Source organism: Haliaeetus leucocephalus, unplaced genomic scaffold (assembly GCF_000737465.1).
Source record: "Haliaeetus leucocephalus isolate CR32 unplaced genomic scaffold, Haliaeetus_leucocephalus-4.0 Scaffold428, whole genome shotgun sequence".
Classification (NCBI taxonomy): Eukaryota; Metazoa; Chordata; class Aves; order Accipitriformes; family Accipitridae; genus Haliaeetus; species Haliaeetus leucocephalus.
In genome coordinates, this window is record NW_010972864.1 from 5417445 (window position 1) to 5442812 (window position 25368).

General features: G+C 41.4%; 1 protein-coding gene across 1 annotated transcript in view; it reads right to left on the reverse strand.

Moving 5' to 3' along the window:
• Positions 1-25368, reverse strand: part of KLHL14 (kelch-like family member 14) — a 63183-nt gene that overhangs the window by 36635 nt on the left and 1180 nt on the right. Inside the window, exon 2 of the mRNA XM_010574366.1 lies at positions 9992-10113. Coding sequence (XP_010572668.1) covers positions 9992-10113 — 122 coding nt within the window. The remainder of the gene's footprint in view (positions 1-9991; positions 10114-25368) is intronic.

A 25368-nucleotide genomic window follows, 5' to 3' on the forward strand; every position in this document is an offset into this window, starting at 1 on the left:
TTTGCAGGGAGCACTAAATTCACACAATGCCACATAATTTTGTGTGGAAGTTATTCCAGATGGCTGATTTTTTAGAGACAGTGGCCAAATAGTATTAAGGAACCTACACAAACAGATCTGGTGAGAACATTTTTGGCAAATATTTCCTTTCAGTAGAAATTATGTGACTTTACTGCAATCTGTATCTAGCCAGGTGGGACACTTGCATGGACAGAAGACAGGACAACACAGCTCCCAGTTCCTACTGGACCAGGATACGTATGTGTGTTCATAGCAGACACACAATGCCCATAGGCTGAGATGACTCGAAAAGCTGCAGAGACTCTAGGGCTGCATTAAGCCCAAGTATCTATGCTCTGTTGCTCACCTGGGTTTACCAGTGAAGTCATAGCAACTTGTTATTTGTAGCTACGCAGTTTCTGGTTTGCAGTTAGCCTTGCAAAGCTGGACAAAACTTTCTTTGGTGGGGCTGTGAAATACCCATTGGGACATACATGAGGGATTTGTAAGTTAAAAAATTGTACTCTGACTTAAGCAAAGAAGGGACTCGAACCTAATTGTCTGCCTCTTTCCCAACTCACAAGAGATGTTGAGATGAGAAGGGACATTCTGATACAACTCCGGTTTTGCAAACACGTTCGAAGGAATTTTTCTTTTTGCCTTGGAACAAAGCTGTAGAAGTTGCTGCAAAATAGAACTGTCATCCTCAAGCCATCTGTAAAGATATGTAACTCAAGTTGGAAGATGAGGTAGAAAAAGTAAGTTCTGTGATCTAGGACAAAGGTTTTGAATCAAAGGTTCTGATGTACTTGCAAGGATATAGCAGGAAGCGGCATCTCCAGGAACCAGCAGCTTTCTTTGTAAGATGTCTCCACAGAAGCCTGACATCGGCATCTGCTCTGGAAATGGCACAGATCATCTGATAACTCATCCGTCTTACACCTGCTGCCTTCTTACTTGGAGCCACCCATGGCTCAACTCTGCACTGTCTCGGTGCCCTGCCTAAGGATGTCCTGGAACAGGGTTGTGTCCTGTTCTCTTGTCCCACTCAGGTTTTCAACCACAAACGGTCCTGGCTGAGCATGGGCAGGGAACAGGATATTCGGGTAACACTTCTGGACTCTGCTTGAAAGTAACTGTTTGCCAGTGAAGTTTCTGAGGACGAAGGCGAGTAGATTCAGAGGCATCTTTGTATATGCAGAAGAAAATGAACAGCCTGGCTTCCAGAGAGGTGGGTGTTCACAAGTCCGTAACAAAGGGCAGAAAGTAGCCAAGAGAAGCTGAAAGACTGTTGAGGGCTTCAGCACAAACAGACTGAATGCAGTGATAAGGCTGGCCGTTTCAAAGACACAGCGTAGCAAGATATAAAGGGACTGGGAACACAGGAAGAGAAAGCTATCCAGTCCACAAGACACCACACTTACAAATAAGGCACAGAGTACAGACGTTATCACAAAAGATACACACAGTCAAGTAACACCTGTGCAAAAGCAGAAGCTAACAATATTGTTATCAAAAAGAAAAATGCACAGAAAGAGGGCTGACATTTCTGGAAAGTTATCTTACATGATAGTGCAGAAGAAAATAATATTTAATGCACAAATATAGCTTTCATTGTGAGAACATGCTACATCTTCACTCATTCTTAGAGCTCTGTCTTGCTCTTAGATACACAGGCGTGCACCATTAATGGCACTTGCATGGTTGAATTCCCATGCATCATCCTCAGAATAGGAGTTGTGGCTAACCTCTGGTATGTCACACATAAAAAAATACTGTTCACGCTATTTCTGTTTCTCACTTCTATATTCTCACTTCCCTGAATGTGTAAAACATGTGGCTTATTAGCAGTGTGTCCGACCACCTTGAATTAATCTCCTCAATCCAGGCTTAAAGTTGGACAGTCATACCAATCACTCAACTTTCCTGTGTATGAATCTCTCTTCTTTTGTGACCATATTTTCCTGGTTTTGAACCTTTCAAAAGGGTCTAAACATAAAGATGGAAAATATAGATGGAATTTATGTTTCAAATTAGCTTTTAGTACAATCAGAGTGTTTATTTAAGAAGGAAGATACATATAAGCATGTGCATACGTGTAGATGTACAACTTCTACATACATCTACCACATTTATTAAATCTATCTAGTGGGTAATATAAAGACTTCTGCCTTAGCAATATGCTAATGCTTGCTCAAGCTTTTCAATGCAATGCTGAAACCATCCTCGACACAGCACTGAAGCAGAAGCTGCAGCATCCCTGACTGCTGGATAAATGGAGTAAGAGAGATGAAATTTATCAGGGCTGCCAAGAAGGGATCATCAAGACACATTTTTGATTAACACAAGTGTGCACTATTCTCACAAGTGACAAAAAAAAGGGGGAAGAATTTATAACTGGCATATGTCAAGAGAACCTGTCCATCTGACTCGACTCACTTTTCGCAAACACCGCTTCTTTTATTCAGTTACCAATTGATTGGGGGTAAATTGAAGGAGGAAACCTTTGCTTCTAACATGCTATCATTCTTCTAAAAAGTAAAAGCGCTACAGTAGATGAATTTATTTACTTAAAAGACATAACATTTCCAAAGGCACAATATATGCTAGGCACCTAGTGGTGCTTTGGCTGACACTTAAGCCTTTGAAAATGTCTCCCAAGAACCTCTGATGTGAGCATATAAATCATACTGTTTGTCTTGTAAGTAACCAACTTTGAAAAGAGAAAACTGGATAAAGTACTCCAACACATGAAGGACCGAGAAGCTCTTAGTGACTCCAAAGCCATTTCAGAAAAACAGAGGAACAGGAGTTTTGTTATTAATTTGCCCAGGAAGGACAAAGTATCATTCTGTATAGGAAAGGCTGATACAACTGAGCACCACAGAATTGCCAAAGAAAACAGAGAAGAAAGAAATATAACCTATTCCAGCAGAAACAATGTAGGCTGGGGAGTGGAGTGACCCAGGTTCTGTGATACTGACTATGACATGAAGCAAACCATTCTACTTTCCTTTTACTTGACTTCCCTGTGGATAAAATACATAAATAATGATGCTGAAAGGGTTTCTAGAACCACCAGTATACCTAAGTGCTGGCTGACATTCAAAACGTTGTTACTGAAGATGGAGGACTGCTGTACAGGAGGTTGTACTGTCACAGAACATATTCAAGGGAAATTTAAAAAGTCAGAATGGCAGGAATAAAAAGATACTGTATTCAGACCAGACTACCTGCAGTGGAGATTGCCTCATGTAAAAATGAAAGCACAGCCAACCTGGGGAAGGAAGGAGAAGTCGACCCCCTTTATTGGAGCATCGAGGATGAAAAGGTTACCAGCTGCTTGTTATAATCAGTGAGTCAGAGGAAGACAAATAAATGACAACTCCTTGATATTGTGTGATTGCTGCTGGCATGAAGGAGAGGGATGGAGAAGGAAATCGAAATGCCTGATTCATTGTTTGTCCTTACACATTAACCAAACACAGCAGACTTAAATATACCTAGCAAAGGGCAGGAAGGTCAAGATAACTAAAAATAAGACTAAGGGATAACTAGGAAAAGAGGTAACCAGAAATGAGGTGCTGGTCATCCTGACTAAACTCTCTAGTCTGGTGACCTTCTGGACATTTCCCTGTCTTTCCTATCCAAACATATTACCTGTGTCATATTTCTCATTGGACAATGATGTTGTCTTTTACATTGGATTAAAATCCAAACCTAGTGCAATCCCTAAGCATAAATGCATTATTGCCCATGCATGTATTTGCCACTATTTTGATGCTCACTGAATCCTCTCCATGGTTTACCCAGATGATGTGGTTAACTAAGGAGGTTAAGGAATGTTACAATTAGTATCTTACTGAAAAACAAAGGACTGATCTGAAAGAAAGATCTGCTGCAGCTGCAGCTTCACATGGATGGAACATGCCATGTAAGAGTTCAGTAATATTTCCAATATTTTACCCGTTTGTGCTTTAGAGAAAAAGGAATTTTACATTGAAAGGAGGATTTGCTGTATACCTAGAAATCTGTAAGACACAATTTCTCTCCTACTCATCGCTTCTAATCAGACAGATGGATACATTGCTACGGAAAAAACCACAAAAAAAACCCCTAAAACAATGACTGCATCATTTTTATTTATTTCTTGCATTCTCTGTTCACGTAGCAAGAAATTTAATTCCAGTTGGATCAGTCTCTCGTGATATTTTTTTCTTTCATTTAATATATTTTTTAAATGCTTAGAGGCATTATGACAGAAAAGCATGTATTTTTTGCCCTGGTTTATACCCATCATCCTTACCATTACAACAAGACAAAAGCATTAAAGTAAAATTAATCATGTCAAAAGATTTTAGCAAAAAACAAGGGAGACCATGCATAAAGCATCGCTTTGTCTAGTGTGAAGTCACGCTCTGATTAAAAACATATAATGAAAGTGAAAGTAATACATCATTGCCTTAGCAGTAGGGTTTTTGGGAGAGCTATGCAATTCTGAACACAAAAAATCTTTATAGGCTCTGGATTTTGAAACTTGCAATTATTACAGAATAATTCTAACAAACAAAACATTGTTTCACTTCCTTAAAGTTTAATTAATCTTAAATGTTGCAGTTAAACCAAACAACCAAAGGAGTTCTAGGATTAAACAAGGACTCCTGGCAGGATGGTAGCTGGTAATTAAAACCGAAGCAGCAGTGGCTGGTTCTGAGCAGTGAGGCATGAGGTGGTGACACTGAGACCCCCCCACTGCCCCACATCCAGTAAGTAGTTATGAAGACTGCGAAATACCACGGAATAATGAAACCCCACTAACAGAGCAGAACTTTTGCTGCTACTAAGGACTGTCAGACACCCATCAGCCATTCAGTTTGTGTCACTGGGCAGTGGTAGCTTGTGGCTGCTACGTGACATAGGTAGTACCCAGTCAAAAAATGATCTGGTGTTTGTGCACATGTGGGCAAGCCTGAAAAGAAACCACGCAGTGAAGATCTGTTTGCTGTACGTTGCCATACTGTCTATAAAAGCCTCTGCTTTGCTCAGACACGACTGTGCAATAAGTAGTGTTGCAAATTAAACAGCAACATGCTCATTATGAACCTCAGATTAGGTCTGTGCCCACATCAAGTAAAATTAGGTGGCAAAAATGTTTGTAAAATGACACTTACTTTCTCCTTTTTTTTCTTTGTTCTGTCTCTATTCTTTGTTGCCAACATAGAAAAAATAACTCCTAGGAATATCAGACAGGAAAAATACACGGTAATACTAGACTGTGAAAAATCTACTGATCCCTTGAGCCATAGCATTCTTGCCTATAGATGATGACATTAAAAATTGGAAATGGGTGCATGCTTCCCCTCCTCTTCTGGATCTATGAACAAGGCAAGTTGTTTTCCTGATACCTTTAGAATTACTCCCATTAGTACTGATGCATTTGGTGCTTTGGGTAGCCAGGCAGAGAGAGGTGGGCAGTATCCCCTGCCAATAGATCTAGTCTTGTCGCAGGAACAAAATGAGATTGCTACTCTGCTGAGCTGTCATACTCGATAGCTTGTGCTGTTCCACTTGCAACTGTCTTCATAGCTCCAGCTGCAGCGTCACGGCTTACATGGAGTCAGTAGTTTCTGATGGTTGATCTTCTCCTGTTCCTTATGCATCACACAAGGCAGGACAGAGAGCCCTAAGCAACTGAGTGGAGTGGTTGCAACAGCTGCTCTCCACACTGAGAAGGAAACAGGCGACAGGCAAGCAGGTCCCTCTCAAACAGGCTTGCAGGCCCTGCTGGGTAACTTCTGGGGCTCCTCTCAGTGGAAGGTGACAGGAGGAGGTTCGGTCTCGTGTCATCCATCTCCTCCTCAACAGCCCTGCCACTGCACCCAGGACAAAGTGTTTGCAAGCTTCTTTCCCACCTTCCCTACCTCCAAATGCCACTGGCACACACAGCAGAAAATGAGTAATGCAGGTGGGTTTGGAGGAGGGAAAGGGGAATTTCTGTGCACATTTACATTGGATCAGTAAGTCTCTAAGTGCAAAACCTGGCTTTTTGTTGGTGCGTGGGGGAGTCGACTGGAAGGAAGAAGGTTAAAGAAAAGACTTTGTAAACGTTTACTGGTACAAGAGGAAGCCAAATACATCTAAGGTGATAATAAGACAGAACACCCTAAAATACCAGACTGCAAGGACTGAGATTCTTCCCATCACAGAACCTCATGAGCAGGACACAGCTTTTGCTCTGTCCCTGTTCACTAGGGAGCAAACTCCTCATTTGCACTGATGACCTGGGGATGAACTGCAACCTGTATTGGGTTTGTGTGGCAAGGTTTTCGACTGGGGGCATTACAGGCATGGCTTCTGTGAGAAGCTGCTAGAAGCTTCCCCCATGTCCCATAGAGCCAATGCCAGCCAGCTCCAAGAAGGACCCGCTGCTGGCCAAGGCTGAGCCCATCAGCGATGGTGGTGGTGCCTCTGGGATAACATTTAAGAAGGGAAAAAAGTTGCAGCAGGCACAGAAACGGCAGCAGGAGAGAGGAGTGAGAACACATGAGAGAAACGACCCTGCAGACACCAAGGTCAGTGAAGAAGGAGGGGCAGGAGGTGCTCCAGGTCCTGGAGCAGAGATTCCCCTGCAGCCTGTGGAGAAGACCCTGGTGAGGCAGGCTGTCCCCCTGCAGCCCAGGGAGGTCCACGGTGGAGCAGATATCCACCTGCAGCCTGGGGAGGACCCCACGCCAGAGCAAGTGGATACCCCAAGGAGGCTGTGACCCCATGAGAAGTCCATGCTGGAGCAGGCTCCTGGCAGGACCTGCAGACCTGTGGAGAGAGGAGCCCACGCTGGAGCAGGTTTTCTGGCAGGACTTGTGACCCTGTGGGGGACCCACGCTGGAGCAGTCTGTGCCTGAAGGACTGCAGCCTGTGGAAGGGACCCACACTGGAGCAGTTCGTGAAGAACTGCAGCCCGTGGGAAGGACCCATGTTGGAGAAGTTTGTGGAGGACTGTCTCCTGTGGGAGGGACCCCACGCTGGAGCAGGGGAAGAGTGTGAGGAGTCCTGCCCCTGAGGAGGAAGGAGTGGCAGAGACAACATGTGATGAACTGACTGTAAACCCCATTCCCTGTCCCCCTGTGCTGCTGGGGTGGAGTAGGTAGAGAAAATTGGGAGTGGAGCTGTGCCTAGGAAGAAGGGAGGGGTGGAGGGAAGGTGTTTTGAGATTTGGTTTTATTTCTCATTACCCTGCTCTGGTGGATTGGCAATAAATTAAGTTAATTTTCCCCAAGTTGAGTCTGGTTTTGCCCATGAGGGTAATAGGTTGAGTGATTTCTCCCTGCCCTTATCTTGACCCATGAGCCCTTTGTTATATTTTCTCTCCCCTGTCTAGCTGGGGGGAGGAAGAAAGAGAGTGGCTTTGGTGGGCACCTGGCGTCCAGCCAGGGTCAACCCACCACAAACCTCAGGACTGACAGCACTGTCTAAACAAGTGAAAAAGAAACAGAAAAAAGAATCTTCCTCCTTCACTGCTGATTGTACATCCCTGATAAGAATAAACAGACCAATTATTTTCCAAAACTGTGGACTGGGAGTGAGGTAAAAGGGTAAAGGAAGGATATAAATGTACTTCCTCCTATATTGCAAAAAGTACATGAAAAATAAATATAGAACAATGTCCTTAAATTCCTCCACACCATAAACGTCATACAACACCATGAGTGCACTGAACTATCACCATGTTATAAGGTGATTAGTTTGTGGTCTTCCCTAAAACTGGTCAGTCACAGTTCTTCAAGTCCCTGCACTCCTATGCTGTAGAGTCCTTCAGTGTTTTATGGAAAGGACAGGACAAAAGTTCTACTCCAACTTGTCTCCACTTCCCATCCTCTCTTATATTAAGTTAGAAAATAAAGCAGTGGATACTTCAAACTCTTATTTCAACTTTTTTTAAAAATAATTATTGCTACCATTTGATAAGTAGTAATAATATTTGCTAAAAAATCATGCTTGTTAACATTTAGTCTTTTTCAGTGTGAAAAGACAAGCATTCTCCTCTGTGTTCCTCGAACAGTAGTCCAGGCCAAAAGGGCATCCTTTTCTAGCAGGTTTTGTAAGAACAGGATTACTCTATGTCACAAGAGGGCTGTGTATTTGACAGCCATTGTCTCAGCTGACACTGAGATGGATCCTGGGACCTTCAGGACTTCCAGTGCTGAGCACCAAGTGCTTGAACATGAGCTAGCTAGGACTGTAACAGATGCATTATCTTTTAATCACAGCACAGAAGGTTACGTGCATTAACCAGAATGGAAAGAGATTTTTTGTTTACTGTTAGGGGTAACATAGAAAAGATTACATTCTTTTGATAAAATTACATAAAATTATTCAGAAACATCTCTCAACACCATCATAGATGGTCTTTTAACCAGAGCATTTACATATCACACCTCTGGGTCCAGTATCCCACAGTCTTGGAGTTAGTACCACAATGCAAGTAATCAAGAACTGAGTAAATTTCATTCTTGCAAAATCTGACATATCTACAGATAGGTAAGTTTCGGAATAAAGTTTTCTACTTTAATTCAGTAGAGAGTTCAGATCTTGAAGCAAGACATCCATTTCTCCTGCCTCTCCTCATGAGCCACTGGATTAGACACAACAAATTAAAAAAACCTGAACACTTCTGCCTTACGTAATATCATTGATTTTTCACTGACTTACCATCTTCAGTATTTTCTTAGCAGTAGCACACAGAGGTGAGTATCACACTTCATTATTCTAAAAAATGTGAAGCACAGCATGTTCCCTAGTACAGATGCTGTAGTCTTTTCTAATGTACAGTTCATACGACCTTTTGTAATTGCCATTTTTATACAATACCCTCAACTATTAGTCCAGGGCATCTATACCTAAGCAGTCTTTATATTGCAGCACTTTGAGAAAGGCTTCTAAATTTTCCATGGGAGAAAGCAATTTGCAAAGGCATCATTTCAAGTCCTGCATCATAGCAGTCTTTTTAATTCTTTTTCATCCTAACCTGTGCATGTAATATTAATATGGATATATCCCATTAAAGGCCATTGGATAAGGGATGAGGAACAGAATTCTGTAAAATGTATTTTACTTGGGGAAAAAAAGCAGGTATATCAGGAAATCCAGGTTTTACCAGTTGTCCAGTTTTAGAAGTATGGCTTTGATTTATGGATCGAAATTGTTCATTTATTATTTTATCTATACTGCTTTGGGCAATTTTGACAGTTAAAATTTAGTTTTATTGACCAATGCAGCCAGTTTAGCCACAAGGGGACTAATGCACACACAGCCTGCTGCACTCAGGAAGCTATGATTTGATTCCATGACCAAGTCAGACTGGGAATCGCAACCAACATAACAATAAGTTCCAAATCTTGATGCTCGAGGCAAAATACTTACTCTAAAATACAATCAACCTTTAAAAGAAGGTGAGAAAGATTTTTGTGATAGGAGCCTCTGTGCACTGTTTATTGTAGCTGATATATTCCACCAATGCTTCTGTCAGCAATGGACGCAGAGCAGTACAGAGGAAACCTTTCTTTAATGATTGTGGACAACAGATAAAGCTGGAAGAAGGAAATGAAAATGCAAAAGAGAATCAAAGGTGTGCTCTAGTACTATGGCTTACCAGGGATCTGACTCTGAGAAAACTGTCTCGAACATTGCCTTTTTTTTTTCCTAACCAGATTTTATTCATATGTGCATAAATATGCATGTATTCATGTCGCAGTATGAAAGACTTACAAGTTTACTTAAAAAACTTACTGGAATGATTTTAAGCCAATGTTAATTTAGGCCTATCCTATTATAAAATTAGCATCTTCTGCAATCTCAATTTATTGCTCCATTGTGAAGCCCCCTTGTGATACATAAACAAATCTCTGAAGAGAAACAAATCAATAAAGTGTCTAATTTGATTAACCATGTTTTTAAATTCATCAAGACAACTGTACAAAAATAAACCACTTACTTGTCAGTATTTTCCACGTCTTCTTTTCATCATCATAATACTGAACCAAATTGCTGGGTAGCCGGTCAGGTCCGGGAGGCAATCCTCCAACCAATAACAGCATTTTCTTATTGGAACGAATTCTTCACCCAAAACAAGAGGAAAGATGAACAACCACATTACTGAGGAGTATTTTTAGTGGCAACAAAATCATAACCATCAAAAGAATGTTCACTGCTTGCAGTTTTCTATTTCATTTTTTGTGTTTCTTTCCCCAATCATGTCTCAACAATTTTTTGAACCAAGCAGAAAAATGATCAGAAAAGCTGCATATCTCTCTACTCATGGAATAATAAGCTTCCTTCATGCAATTTGTTAGAGGTTCATTCTAGAACGACCTTTTTCTTATATTATCCCTTTAAATCATCACTCTTTACAGCTGAATACACATGAAATGCTCTGGAGTTGTACTAAGGTTAAGCATTAAAGTTGCATGTCAAAAATCGTATTAGTCAAAATCATTATTATAAGCCATTCTACACTCAAAGAACCTTGAAAAAATTAAGGTTATGCAGAGAGTTTGTGAGCCAACTCTTTAATCACACACTGAACTTCAGATATATAGTTTAGTACAATTAGCAGCACTGGGCTAATGGTTATGGGTTAAATGGTACTTACAAGCACTTTTGTTTGTTTAATTTAGTCCAGACTCTTGCTTTCACTCTCCCCCCCGGCTCCCCCCCTTCTCTTTGCTCTCCCCCTGTGCACCACTGGCTATAGCAACACCAATTGGTAAAAATGAGACTGTGATGTTGTTGTGAGCCTCCCCAGAGTGGAGCCCTGCCAATGCTTGCCACTGATCCAGCGGCATGAACCTGCTCAACTGTGCAAAGTCACTCTAATTCCCTCCCTCTGTTTTTCTACCTTCTCCCCCAGGGGGCAACCACTGAAAGGAGTGACTACCCACCCATCAAGAGCTGGCAATTCGCTGCTATTAACCGTGACCGTGATTCCCAATCTGCCTGGCAGTTCTTAAGAACAGGACTGCAATGTCTCATATGCAGTAAAAGCGGTTATCTGCACCCTGGCCTCCAACGCTCCACCTGATGAATGTACGATTTCTTTCCAACATTAAGGGATTTAGCACAATTGTAAGCGAAAAGGGGAGGGGAGACCCAGACCCCCAGATGAGCCCTGATGCTTTAATAGTCAATTCGCATATAATTGAACTTTCATCAGTTATACTAAGCTTGGGTGTGATAATGCGGAGATAAAGGCTCGAAATGTTCCCGTGAAGTAGGAAGGTGACGTAGCCTAGAAAAAATGCATCGATATGAACGAATGTGCAGGGGGATCATGCATTTGATGGAAAGCACCTGTGCCAAACACCAACGTTTTTCCAAGCACAGCAACATCACTGTAGCAATCGGTGTATCAGTCCGCAGCAAACACTCCTGGACAGGAAAGGTACATAATGCCAGGAACCAAAGCCCACCACCACAACTGCATGCGGCGGGGTCAAGCTGCCACCCAGGAGCTCCAACCTCAGCAGTGCACTCTGGCAGCGGGTGCTTTACTGCTGAGGCACACCAGTGGCTTAGCTCCAACTACTACCTAGAATGAGTCTTGGGGACCCACCAATTTACATTTGCGTCAGGATTGCATTCTCTCTTGAGAAGATTGGGCAGAATGAACCAGGTGGTGCTGTAGACACGCACTACCCAAAAGGAACCTCCTTCAGGAAGGGAGCACGCAGCTGAAGGCTTGATCCACATGACGCTTAGGAATAAAACCTTTCAAATGGCTATCCAAAAGACAACTACAGACTGCAGATACATCTGTCACAAGGATGGCCAGGGAATTATCTGGCAGATAGCCTTGTTTGTTTTTAAATGGACTTAGGGCTCAAGGAAGGCCCTGAATTGTCAGTGGAGGAAACAAAACCATCACTGCAGGGGCAGGAGCTACACCACGGGGGCAGTGACACTGTCCCATGCTGTCCTACCCCCCTGCTTCACTCCCGACTTGGGGGGAGCCCCTGCGGTCCTTCAGTCTTTCTGACAAGCCAGCCTTTGACCTCTGCACTGAACCTGCTATGTACTGTCAAATGATGACTGTTACCTGCCTACCAGACTGTATCTGTGTAGGATATCAGGAACCATCTCATGATCAATGTCAGCACAGACTCCACTCGGTGAGACCAAGCTCTGGGAAAAGCTTTCATAAGCATTGCCAGCATCTTGAAACGTTCAATCTCCCCAGCAAAGTTTTTAATGAGAGAACATTTGATAAAAACTATGCAACACAGAGTATGATAAACTACTTTTGGTATGAGTTAGGGATGACTGCACATGTAACAAGTGGCAGAGCAAACCAGAGCCATAAGTCAGTTATGCATGGCCATCCCTAACAATAGAGAATAAATTGTTTATTCCAACCCTCTTGTGTTGTATGTTATATCACAATCAACTCCCTGTGTATTGTAAAATTCAGAATGCCCTTGCAAGGTTTACTTGATAAAGGAGTTTATTTTGATTTTCATCTTTCATCTGTAAAACTCCCTTCTAACTCCAAAGCACTGTGAAAAACCAATGAATGGCCAAGGCTCAATAGTTAAGGTGAAGAATGAAATGTCAGATATAACTCTTGAGTTTCCAGACTTTGGCAGCTGCAACTATCCTTAACATTACTTTTTCAGCTAAACAATCTGAGAAGCTACTGTTTCTTGAGAAGGAGCAGCACTGCTATATGGGAAAGTTTTAAAAATATTTCGTATTTTTACATGTTTAAAATGGGAAGTAGCATGAACAGAAGCCCTTAATAAAAGTTTAGTAAGAACTTCTTAACCAGCACAGTAGCTACCAAGAGCACAGGGAACTCTTACATGGCAAAGCAGAGATGGGTTTTTTTACTCAAAGCATCCAATACATCTATACTGAGAGCAATTCCAGTGAACCAAGTAAAGATAATACAGTGACTAAAGATATGCATATTTTAAACTGATGTGTTTTCTTGGAGCCAATTCTGCTTTTTAAGTTTTGGTGTGAATTGCTACATTTTAGGTTTTGAAAAAAACATTTTCTTTATTACATTATATTTGTGTCTCATATTGCACTGAGCAGTACTGTTAAAATCTTACAACACATCTTAAAATATGAAAGACATGGAAATGATTACTGCTTATATGCAGAAGACTTTTCCAAATATTAATAAAAATGTAAGTCAGTAAAACACTATGATGAAGGCAGGATTTAAAAACATGTGTAATACCTTAGCAAGATAAAGTTTCTCCCTTTCTTGCATTATTACATGTTTGCTATTTGGATAACTCAGGATTACCATGTGAAACACACTGCATTACATCTGAAGCACTCTCTTTTCATAGTCCTTATTTCACAGTGTAATATAATATTCATTTAAATACTGTGGTTCACAGTGTCCCTAGCACGGCTATTGTGATCATCTTGTGTTCAATTAACAGCAGTGGGTCCTGGTCAGGGAAGGCTAAAATAATGTTAACTGTGACCAGGCAGGCTGATGTCATGGCAAAAAGCTGAGATAAACTTAGCCATATCTTATCGCAAAAGTATTTCTTGTACCTAGAATCCAAAACTCTAGTTCTCATTGATGAACATACACCTGTTATTATTCTGCACACACTTTGCAGTTTCTGTTCTGCAAAGATTTTAAAACATTTAATTCACCTTAATTAAGTTCCAGGGTATCCCATGTGGTGTGAAATTTATCTTGTCTACTTACAAGACTGGAAACCAAAGTATATTTTAAAGTCAACATTTTCAAACTTGTATCATTTCCTTCGGGCACACAAACCTAGGAATTTGAGAACTATGTGCCTTCATTTTCAGAGATGCTGAATATCCACCAACATACCTAAATCCTAGTCACTTCAAAGGTAGCAGCAGATGTGCATCAGCTGTGAAACTCAGGTCACTAGTCCATAGGCGAAACTAACCGTGAATACACAAGACAAAACACTGAGCCCAAGGGAGTTTATCAACTCACAAGGAACCAATAGAAAAGACAGTAACAGACCTCAATACTCCTGACAACCACTGCCACCCAAAGGTCTTTTGCAACCTTGATAGCCTCATGTTAATGGAAAATGCATGAATTCTTCTTGTCTTCTTGTACGTTGTTTTTCTTTATTAGCATATCTATAAATCTTGCACTGATGGGTCTTCCTTATCTGGGCAGTCAGTAGAAGTTCATTCTACCAAGGCTGGCAAGAATACAAGTCCCACCAACAACAGGTTTGCTCCAGACTCTTCCAGTTTTTAAGCAACGCAATAAGGCTCCCCTCCCTGCATTAGCAAATGCAAAGAAATGGAAAGAATAAAACAATGAAGTGGCAATCCTGTGGTTCTTAATGCATTCGGTGTAGTGTTACACATCAGAAAGAAAACTGCATCTTAGACATAGAGGTGATCATGGTAATCAATGGAAAAAAAGAAAAAAAAGACTATCCAACTATACTTTCCTCATAACCCAGGACTATAATAAAACCAAAAACCTGGATCATTAATTCTCTTTTAATATAGGCTATCACCATGGCTTTGAGTATACAGGGAGCCAGGTGGCTCTTCAGACCAGGGACCTCATAGACATGGGATGCCTCACTCCTGCTTGAGTGCTGACCTTAAACACAGCAGAGCCAAATCGAACTTCAGGTATTTGCTCACTGAACTCAGGTGCAAACAAAACCAGCCAGAAGACCAGCCCAGGTCCAGCAAGAGCAGGTGAATGGGTGATGAATTTTACTTAAATCCACAAACCTCATTACATCAAAGCATTTCAGAAATGGGAGGCCGACACATAGTGATACTGTCAAAACAAAATGTAGCAAGAATCTCAGAAAAAGTGGCTATATTAACCTGCAGCAGAAACAAAATATTGCAGTGAGGTTTAGATACCAATCTCAAGGTAATAGAGAGATAACATACACTGTCCCAATCAGCATTTCAGTTGTAGACCTTTTGTTTGTTAACACTTAATTTAATCTTCAGACACCAGGACAGTCCTTAGCAACCTTTTTCTTCTAAAAAGGCATGTGAAGGAGTGTTGTGTCCAACAAAAAATGTAAGGGAGAATCTAGTTGCACTCTGCAAATCTGAACTGATGCTGCAGGCATCCATTGGTGCCTGACTGAAGAAACTGTTTTGCCATCACAGAACATGTGATGAGATCTTCGACAATTACCTTCCCTGCTCCTGGGTAGGTGTCGTGGTTTAACCCCAGCCAGCAATGAAGCTCCACGCAGCTGCTCACTCACTTCCCCCCCACCCAGTGGGATGGGGGAGAGAAGCGGGAAAAAAAAGTAAAACTTGTGGGTTGAGATAAGTCCGGTTTGGGTCAGCTGCCCTGGCTGTGTCCCCTCCCAACTTCTTGTGTCCCTCCAGCCTTCTTGCTGGCTGGGCATCAGAAGCTGAAAAATCCTTGACTTTAGACTAAACATTACTTAGCCACAACTGAAAACATCAGTGTTATCAACATTCTTCTCCTACTGAACTCAAAAACATAGCACTGTACCAGCTACTAAGAAGACAATTAACTCTATCCCAGCTGAAAGCAGGACAGTAGGCATTTCAGTGCAACAAAAGTGTCATATGAAAACTTCTGATTTCCATGGATTTTGGTTTCCACAGTTGACTGCAAAGATAGCCATGATTAGCATGTTTAATAGAAAATATCATCCAGGAGTTTAACTGTGAACTCAATGAAAGCCTTAAGATACAATGTAAAATTTATTTTGGATGGAGAAATTTTGTAAGGTTTTGTTATCACATAAAAAGAATTGATGAACTTCACAACCTGTAGGTAAATAGACATCCAGAATCTCTTCCTAATCCTACAACACTGCCAGGGAAAGGACCTGAGCTCTCACAGCCGCCAGACCAAGTCCTCCAGATCAGACTTCTGCTGGACCTCTGACCCACCAGGATAGCTTTCTCCTTATGGGCAAAGTACAGACCTAAAAGAGTATCTCGATTTTGTCAAAACCTAAAGCATGCTGAGGTCTCTTGCAAATTATGACCAAGAAATGATTTAGTTCTTAGGGTCAAAATATGTTAAAAAATATGCTGAATGTATGAATGTTGCTTTATGAATGGATTTTTGTGACTCTTCTAAGGCACACCTAATGTCCAAGGCACACTTGAAAGAATGTGAAAAAACTTTCTATTAATACTGTACCTGAAAACCAGTCTTATCATTCACTTTAGTGCCATGAAGATTTTGGGTTTCATCTTTTCATCCTCAATGTGGGCATGCTTAGCAGAAGGCCCTGAGTAGAAGTCTTCATTGCAGCAGAGCTCACCACAATGTTCACTGAATAGGTTCAGTGATGCCCAAGAGAAACCTGCTCTCCTGCTCATTTAATACATGATGCTGACCACTGACAGACTGAAGTTTAGGAACATAAATACTAAGTTGGGAATGATTTGCTGCAGACATTGATTGTTGGTTTTGTCCTCTGAATGTACTAGAATTTTTTTTTATTTTCGTCCAATGCATTTTTTTAAATAAATGCATAGAAAAAAGGAGAGTTACTGTTTGCTCCAACAACAATCTTTCCTTTTTCTATCTAAAAAGCAGAGGTCTAAGGTTAAGTGAATAATTTGTCTGACAAGCCATACTTAACTGTTGCAGTTACCTGATATGTTAAAGTTTCCTTTATTTCTACAGTAGCCAAACAATTTTCCATCCCCTTTATTAAAATAACTTAGAATCTGTTTTGAGCTATAAATACCCAATTTTTCTTTATGAATCTAATCCCACTGCTGTTACTAGTTTAGAATGGTCTCTAAGTAAATCATGAAGAGTTAGGGTATTTTTTTAGCTGGAAGATTTTTAAAGACAACATCCCTTCCTTTTGGGAAAAGAGCCTCTGAGCTAACAGGTAGCTTAGGGGTGGACAACTACCCTGAAAGACTGGCATCTACCATCAGCGTTCCTTTGGGAGGAACACAAAGGAATGTCCTTCTCATCTTTGTCTCCTGGTATTACCAGCATATTCTTCATGTTGACAGGAGACTGGTACAATTCCCCAGAAAGATGGGCAGTACCTTTCCCATATGGAGTCCTGCCAAGGTTGCTGTATTCACACACAACACTGTTGTTCCTTACAGCTTAAGACAGGCTTAAATAGATGCGTTGCCTATATGAGATCATGAATAGTACTTCTATAGTGACAATATCTACACAAATAGATCATTTGAACACAAGTCTTCAAATTCTCTGATATCTGAATGATAAAGATATCCTTACTAGCCACACAGTGAGTATCTGAAGCATTATAAGGGATTTGAATCAAAGGAATTTTACTAGCAAAGCTTACTTTGGTAAATGAGTCACAAAACCTCCCGTGTCATGAATCTTATTGGCAAAACTATGTAAACAACTGATTTTCCATACTGTTGGAAGTTCTGAAAAACCTTGAAGAAATTCCCTTTATCCTGAATACTTTTAAAAGTTAAACTAAAGAAAATGTCAAAGCTAGATGCTTTTGCAATTTGCCTTCCCTTCCCCACCTCCTTTTTTTTTTTGTTGTTTTAGACAGAGGTGGTAAAATGGAAATGTTCATAGAATGCTTCAGGGTGGTCAAATCCTCCTTTTCCCCCTAGGAAATTTCAATCAACTCTTCTTTCTGATTTTCAGACTGTGAAAAGTCAAGAAGGTCCTTTTTTTGTTTGATTCTCTATCAGAAGTCCATGACAACAGGAGGTCTCTGCATCAGAGGCTGTGTTCTCCCCAGCTGAGGCTCCTTTTCCTTAGGAAGCTGAGGAGAAGAAACACAACCTGCTGCTGCATCACCCAAGCTATGACTGGTTACCTTTTCCACTGCCTTTTTTTTTTCTGAAAGGAGGCGGCAGTCAGGGAAGGCAGGAAGAACCAACTGTGGCACCAACTTCTATTTACTTCCAGCTTCACTGCAAACCGTCTGCTTCCATTGAACTTGGCAGCTGATAATATTTGCTCAAAGTTTATTGTCTGCTTTCCAAGAATACAGCAAGAAGTGTTGACTACTAAGTACTAGGCATGACAGTCTTTAAAGAAAATTTCAGGGAGGCAGCAAATATGAAAAATGATGCCAGGAAGTATCTACTAATGGATTTCAACTTCCGATCTTCTTTGATTTCTTTAGGTGGTCCTGTAATACCAGACAGGATCTGTTTCAACAAAATCAGTGACAGAGATGTTTACAGAGAGTGGAGTCCAGCTCAAAATTTTTGTTCAGGATTCCTATTAACTTCCCTCCTCAATCTTTCCAGGCCATACTATGCAAAGGATAATAACAAACTTTGCTCTGATTTAGAAAACTGCTGATTTTTAAAACACAGGAGTTGTTTGAAAAGATTAAACAGTGTTTTTACAGATCATAAGGATTTTTCTTCTGTAACGTGAGTTTAACAGAACCAAAGCTTTTTTCCTGGCAAACTATTTTCTGTTGATTTTGTGTTCTACGTTTGCTGTCCTCAATCCCCTTGCCCCCAAGGCTCACTGTACTTTCTCTTCAAGAACAAATCCAAACAATTACACTGTTGCAGCTCTGTTCCATTTATTGCTCAGCAGTTACAGACTCAGAACCCCCATATTCTTCTGCTATAAGGAAAAAACTATAGCGACCCCAGGCCACAACCTGCCTTCAAAGACCTTCTCCTTTCTATCACTTCTCTCCACGTGACAGGGATGCACATCAGGCAGAGAGTGAACAGAAAAGCCTCAGACAGGGCACACAGGCAGCCAAGACAGGTGTGTGTGATGCTCACCGTGATCCTACAGCACTCCATTTGTAAAAGGTACACCCTAAGTAAAAACCATAGCAGGAGGACTTTGTTTGAGAGGGAACTTCCTTAACTAGGAGGCTCCGCACCACCTGTGATCTATGTTCTCCCTAACATGACAGTCTTGGATTGTGTTGCCAAGGCATGGGCAAGAACAGCACAGGACCTCATGGGAGACAGCTCCACTCCTTTAGGGACCTGCAGCATTTGTAAATGAGCTGCACAGATTGTTGCAGGTGGTGGAAAGGGGCATTTTTGCTGAGTACAGCATTTGAGGAAGAAATTCCCATTCTGCCAGGCACTTTGCTCTCAGTTTGAGTAGCTTAGTAAGATTATTTTTTTAAACTTAGTTTTCCCTCTAGAACAAGGCGGCCTGAAATCCAATGAAAGATTTCCCTCTTGGAAAAAGAGTTTGGAGATGCAGATACTTGAAGCTGCTTCAAGTGCTAAAAGGGGCAGGGTGACAGAAAGCCAAGGAGCAGCACAGCCCAACCAGCTGCAGCAGCCTCTGGAGATCCAAGGTGAGAGGTCTGGAGCCTTCGGCATTGGTGTGTGCGAGGTAGGGAGCCTGGTGGAAGGGGCACTGATGGGCCGGGGGCCACGGTAGCAGGGGACTCAAGAGAAGGGACAGGCGGAGGTGAAGCTCAGGTACGTTGGATCTGGGGAAAAGCCCTATCTGGCAGAGTGGCCTGGGAGCAAGGATGAGCCTGTGAGGCAGACTGGTAAGGGAAAATGAGCAGTTTGGTCGTTCAAAAAGGCTTTGAAGTAGGGGATTTGAAATTCTGGAGCAAGGGAGGGCAGGAGGTGGGGAAAGAGCTGGAGGTATCACGACCATGTGTCGCCTAAGGACATAAATCAGCGGTTCACAAAGGAGACTATCCCAACTAGTACCTCTGACCAGGACACTGGCTGGCAGGGGAAGGGAGTATCTGCACATGGTACTTGGCACCCCTTCCTCATCTACAGCTGTTAGCTGGAAAGACAGCTGTCCAGAAGAAAGGCCATTAAATGCTCTTCATAAATTACGTTTCTCCTAACAAGTGCTGTAACTGGGCCAAGAAAGTGGCTATCACCTATGCCACCACAGCTCTCAAGGATTTTACCAGCCAGGACATACATGTCTTTAAGAAGGCTCCCAATGACTGTCCTGACCCACAGCAGTCCTTTTAGGACACAGGTGCTGCCTCCGACCATAACCTGAGCTCCAGGCCTCCCTCTTTCTTCAACACTCAACATCTCTCCACTTACGCTTCAGCACTAGCCTGTCTCCAAAGGCAAATGAACGCACATAAGGCAAGTAAGGCAAGTAGGTGAGACTAACTAGGATTAAACTGACTACCGGTCTGTGGTTCACTTCCCCGCAGCCTCTAATGTGTCAGTCTCCCTTCTGCAGCTCAGCTGAGAGAGTCCTGGCACAGGTACAATTTTCCTGATATTAATTCAAGCACGTAAGACCTGATCAAAAGCCACTAAAATAAACCAGAGCCTCACATTCACTTCATCCACACCGTAATGCAAATGTTAATAATTCACATACATTTTAAGGCATGTTTTTTTGATCTGGATGTTAATTTGGGGCCTGAAATATTTCTCACTTGCAATCAAACATGAGTAGGAATATTAGTTTAAAAATCCAAATATTGGTGTCAGGACCACAAAGGGACAGGCAGGTGGCTGTTACTAGAACACACAACAATGTATTTCAGTGAAAAAACAAGCAATTTTTTTTACAACCACCAAACATGGCATATTGAGATCCTACAAAAATGTCAGCAGAAAAAGAACTCAAATTGAATGACAGTCTGTGAGATTTGTAGAAAAAATAGTGTATTCAAGAAGGAAATTATTTAATTGCCAAGGGATGTAGCCAGTTTCTTCAAATTTTTAATCTCCTCTGTAGAAAGTAAAACAGACTGGGTATATGTCTTCCACATAAATGCTAGCATCTCATGCTGTTTAGCACTTTACATTTTCCTTCTTCATCAACAGTTACCACCTCCCTACTGAGTGAAAACTGGTCATATCTTCTTCATCACCTGTCACTGTTTAATTTGCTGTCACTTTCACTAATATTGCCTAACACCAAACAGTCTTGATGACACCCTCTCACTGCTGAAATTAAAGAAAAACAAAAACCTCTACAATTAGCTTCAGCAGGACCAGAATTTGCACTTCTAACCTCCCCAAGGTCCAGTAGTCCAGGGGACAAAAGTACAGAAGAACAGCTGGGTCTCTACATGCTGGGACTTCACTGAACCCAGAAAATTGCACAGTCAGGCTTAGCCTTCTTATCTCTTTGTCTTTTTATTTTCGTCCTTTCTTTTACTCTTCAGTTCTGTATTTCCTGCCTATGACTTTTCCCATCTCAGGTCAGCTGATTGATCCCCATCCACTTTTCCTCTCCCACATCTGAAATAGCTTTTCCAGAAACCGAAATACTCAGCTGTTATTGACAACAGATGCTGTTTCTGCCAAGAATTAGGGTTTTTTCCCCCCTTTTGTTTCATTTCCTCTCTTCTTTTTATCTGCCAGGGTCTTTTTCGTTTTGCGTGTGTCTTTTCCTGTCTGGTATCCTATTCTTTCACTTTTCTTCTTTCAAGACTGTTCTCCTCTCCCCTTTTCACTCATTTGTATGTCCTTGCTTCTGCTACTTACGTCCTGGGGTATCTCAAATCCTTTCTTTTTCTGCATTTCCCCCTCTCTCCCAGCTTTACTTTCCTCACTCCCCTCTACCTCCAGGTACCTGATGCAACTGTACAGACACCTAACTGCTGCTCTGCCTGCAAATCCTGGAAGGAGCTGACCAGCCCAAACGCCCATTGATGTCGAGAGGAGCTGCATGTGTCCTGCAGCCAACTACAATTCCCAGGCCATAAGGGGCTGCCTCTTCCCACCCAGCCTACTGTCTCATGTCTGCCTGGAACAGAAGTCTTTGTAAATAGTTACAGGAGAGCAAAACCATAAAATCATAGAAATGTTCTATAAAAAGGCAACAATATTTAGGTAAAACATTTAATAATAAGCTCCATAATTTAATTTTTTTTTCTATAATGCTCCATTCTCTGTCTACAGCTACATTGTGCTTTAGCACAAGCAAAATTAAAGTTAAAAGCTAGGCATTTCATAGCAGTGATGTGTTTTTAACCATTTTCATTGTTGCAAGTAAACATGAAAGCAATAATAATTCTCACTAGCTCACTCATCTTTTAAAGTGAAATTCTCTCCAGCAACACAGTAATGCTCTAACCCAGAACTTTTTAAAAATTGAAAACACATACTGTGCATTATATAAAATATATTATATTACACAATAAAGCACAGAGACATTTTAATCAACTCAATACTCTAGTGAAGTCCCGAGAGTCAAATAAATAATGGGAAGACGAGCATTCCTCTATCTAAATGCATTTTCTTCCCAGAACTACAGAAAACATGACACAGCACAGAGTTACCTGTGTCCCTCAGGGACAGACAAACATCACTTAAGCCTAACGTTCAGGGTCACCATAACGGGCCCAACCCGCTCCGTGCTGAAATCAACTGGGATTTTTCCTCCTGATGTCAAAACGGACTGTGCCTCAAGAGGCTTTAATAGCGGCTTGTGTGCTGAGGCCCTACTGTAGGTGAGGATCACAGAGGCCAGAAAGCTCCAGCATTAACCTGGAAAAGGGAGATCAAAGTCAACAGAATTACTAACTTTTTGCTTAGAGTTGAGCACCTTATCAAATGCCAGATCAGAGTCAAAACACCCACTCTCTGCGGTAAAGTCCTAAACCTCAGAGTGCACAGCAAGGTTCACAAGTCAGGAACGTCATTCCTCAACTTTTTAAATGATGATCATTTAGTTGCTGTACTTTGAAAAATAATTTTACAAAAATGCATGAGGGCGTTGAAGTGTTACCTTCTCTCAGGAAATTTCGTGAAAAAAAAAAAAAAAAATTGCTCTCCCTGCAGGTAAACAGCATTTTTCACTGCAGCACAAAAGACAACCCGGGTACCTACTAGCCCCAGCACCACTTGCGCTGCAGGATCTGTATTTGTAGCACAAACTTTATAAGTAACTCTGCTCATAGTGCACAGACTGGCTCTTATGATCCAAAATCACTTTCCTCCAGCCCTGATAACAGCAAAAACTTGTGTTTGCAGAAAAGCGAGCATGTGTGATTTACCACATAAAGGACAAGCTTAAACAACCAGCGCTGTCTTTCCAGTTACATTTCAGAGGAGAATCACCGTATTTCGAGCTTCCCATTATACTAATTTTGTTTAAGAAATTAAATAGCCCCAATTCCAAAGTTCTCCAAAGTGGTAGTGCGTGTATGGATATGTACGTATGTACGCTTTTTTTTTAAGTAGCCTGTTACAAAAAAAATACGTTCTTTTTAAAAATGTAGAGAAGTTACTGGCAAGTTCTAACCCTGAGCGCAATTCTCCTAATTTCTTCAACATGCAGTAAGCAGGTGGCTATGGCACTGTGCTGCTTGTATTTCTCACCAACCCATACTGTACTGTGCAGTATATATTATACTGTACAACAGAAACAGTTAATCTCTTTCTAAAGACATGTGAACCTTTTGTGAATGACCTTTCATTAAACTTTAAATTCCAAATTACGAAGGTCACCATTGCTCACAGAAAAGGTAGTCAAAGTTTTGAAGTCCTTTTCTGTGTAGCAATTTTTATCTATTTGCACACATACCGTACTGTTAGTTACTTTAAAGATTTCCTTCTGCAAATTAGTAACTTAAGAAACTCTTTGCAGATTTTCTTCCTTAAAATAAAATTTTACTGAATGAATGTCAACCTGTCAAAATTGCAGCTTTAGAGAAACTACAAGTAACAAGAAGGGCAAGTCTGGAAATCTGTATAGTTTTGGGTCTGCTTCTTTTGTTTCTTTGTTCATGTTTAAGAAGGCATTTGTACACTTAGGCAGCCTGATGAAATCTTAAAATGATTAAGATTCAAAGATGGGCCTTTGTGACCTTTATGAATTCCCAGGAATATCAACCAAGACCCAAAATGAAAACATACCTATTGTATGCTATATCACAGAACGTTTCAACATCTCCAACATTTTAACATTTTGAGTAAGTTCTAATGCCTGCTTATAAATAAGAGAAATCGAAATGGTTTTGCTCCGATTTCACCATCACCAAAGAACCCAACCAAGAGAAGCTAGTTACGACTCTGTCATTAAACACACGTTAAAGTTGGGAAGGTGATGGTACATTTTCACCCACTACAGTTAAGGGTCTCTGAAATACCACTGTCTGCACAGGCGTGCAGACCTATTACAAATAAAAAACGTGGTATTTGTGGTATTTGCAATCCCCCATAAGTCATTAAGCAAGCGCAACTTAGAATCTAATCTAGGTCTGCTTAAAGTGCAATCCTTTTGTGTACGCTCCTGCTTACAGGGAAAGCCAGCTCCCAGCACCAGGAGTATCAGATTCTTGCAGCATCCATGACACTTGTAAGCATTCAGTGGTCAGAACACCACTACATATCCTTCAAATGACATGGACCAGTGAAGCTGGAAGGTATCTTCACTGAACCAAGCCGTCTGGTATCTCAGCAATCCACCAGGACACGAGCCCTGGCATGCCCCAGGCGGCGTGCACAATTTCGACTGAGAAGGAGGTGGTGGGTTTTGCATTTTTGAAAGTCAACAGTTTTGAATACAGAAATGCAAAAGGTACACACCAGCTACAGCGGCGGCGTCTCAAAAATACTTTACACTGCAAAATGCTGGTATTCATTTTTTACTGTAGGATTTCAGAGTGAGAATCGGTTGGACAGCAAAGTGACAAGCACAACAGAACACTAACAGAGCAAGCTAGCCAGAGATAATAAAAGAAGGCACAGCATTTCCAAAGTTAAATCATCGGGGTACCTATTACAAGAAGATATAAAGAATCCTCTGCATTAACGCTAACAGAGCGTATTATCTAAAATATTTAATAATGTACTAGTTTTTCTTGTTGCTGTTAAGTCATTAATAATACCCCCCTCTTAGTTAAAAAGCTGAATAATACGACGTGTGCTTTGATTTCTGCGCTACCGTGCCACTGCACTTGGAAAATGGTATTATCTTTCCATTTTTGAATGAAATGAAGTCTAAACATATTTTAAAAGGAGAAAAATAAATATCCCCTTCATTTCGGGTATATTTACTGCTCATTAAACTACATGCCGTGCTTTCAGTTCCTAACACCAACCTCATATAGTGAATCTTTGACATCATGATTCATTACCTTATTAAATGAAAATAACTGACATGTCATAGATGTAAGGGCTCTGAAGTCACAAGTTTCCACGCACAATACAGACACCAGCCATACCGGGGTGTGCGCGGATATTGCGCTTATTTACGAAAATAATTAATTAGATTTAGGACCTGGATATTACAGCTCTAAGCGCCCTGGAGGTGCAACTCCTCGTTAGGGAGTAACACCGTGGGAAAAAAATAAGTAAACGTGGGCCTGCCACAAATAATCACAACAGGTTCCCAAGGCGCGGGCTCCCGCACGCACGGCGAAGCCTCACGTTCACGCGTTAGCCCCACGGGCCAGCCACGGCGACGGCGGAGGGAGCTGC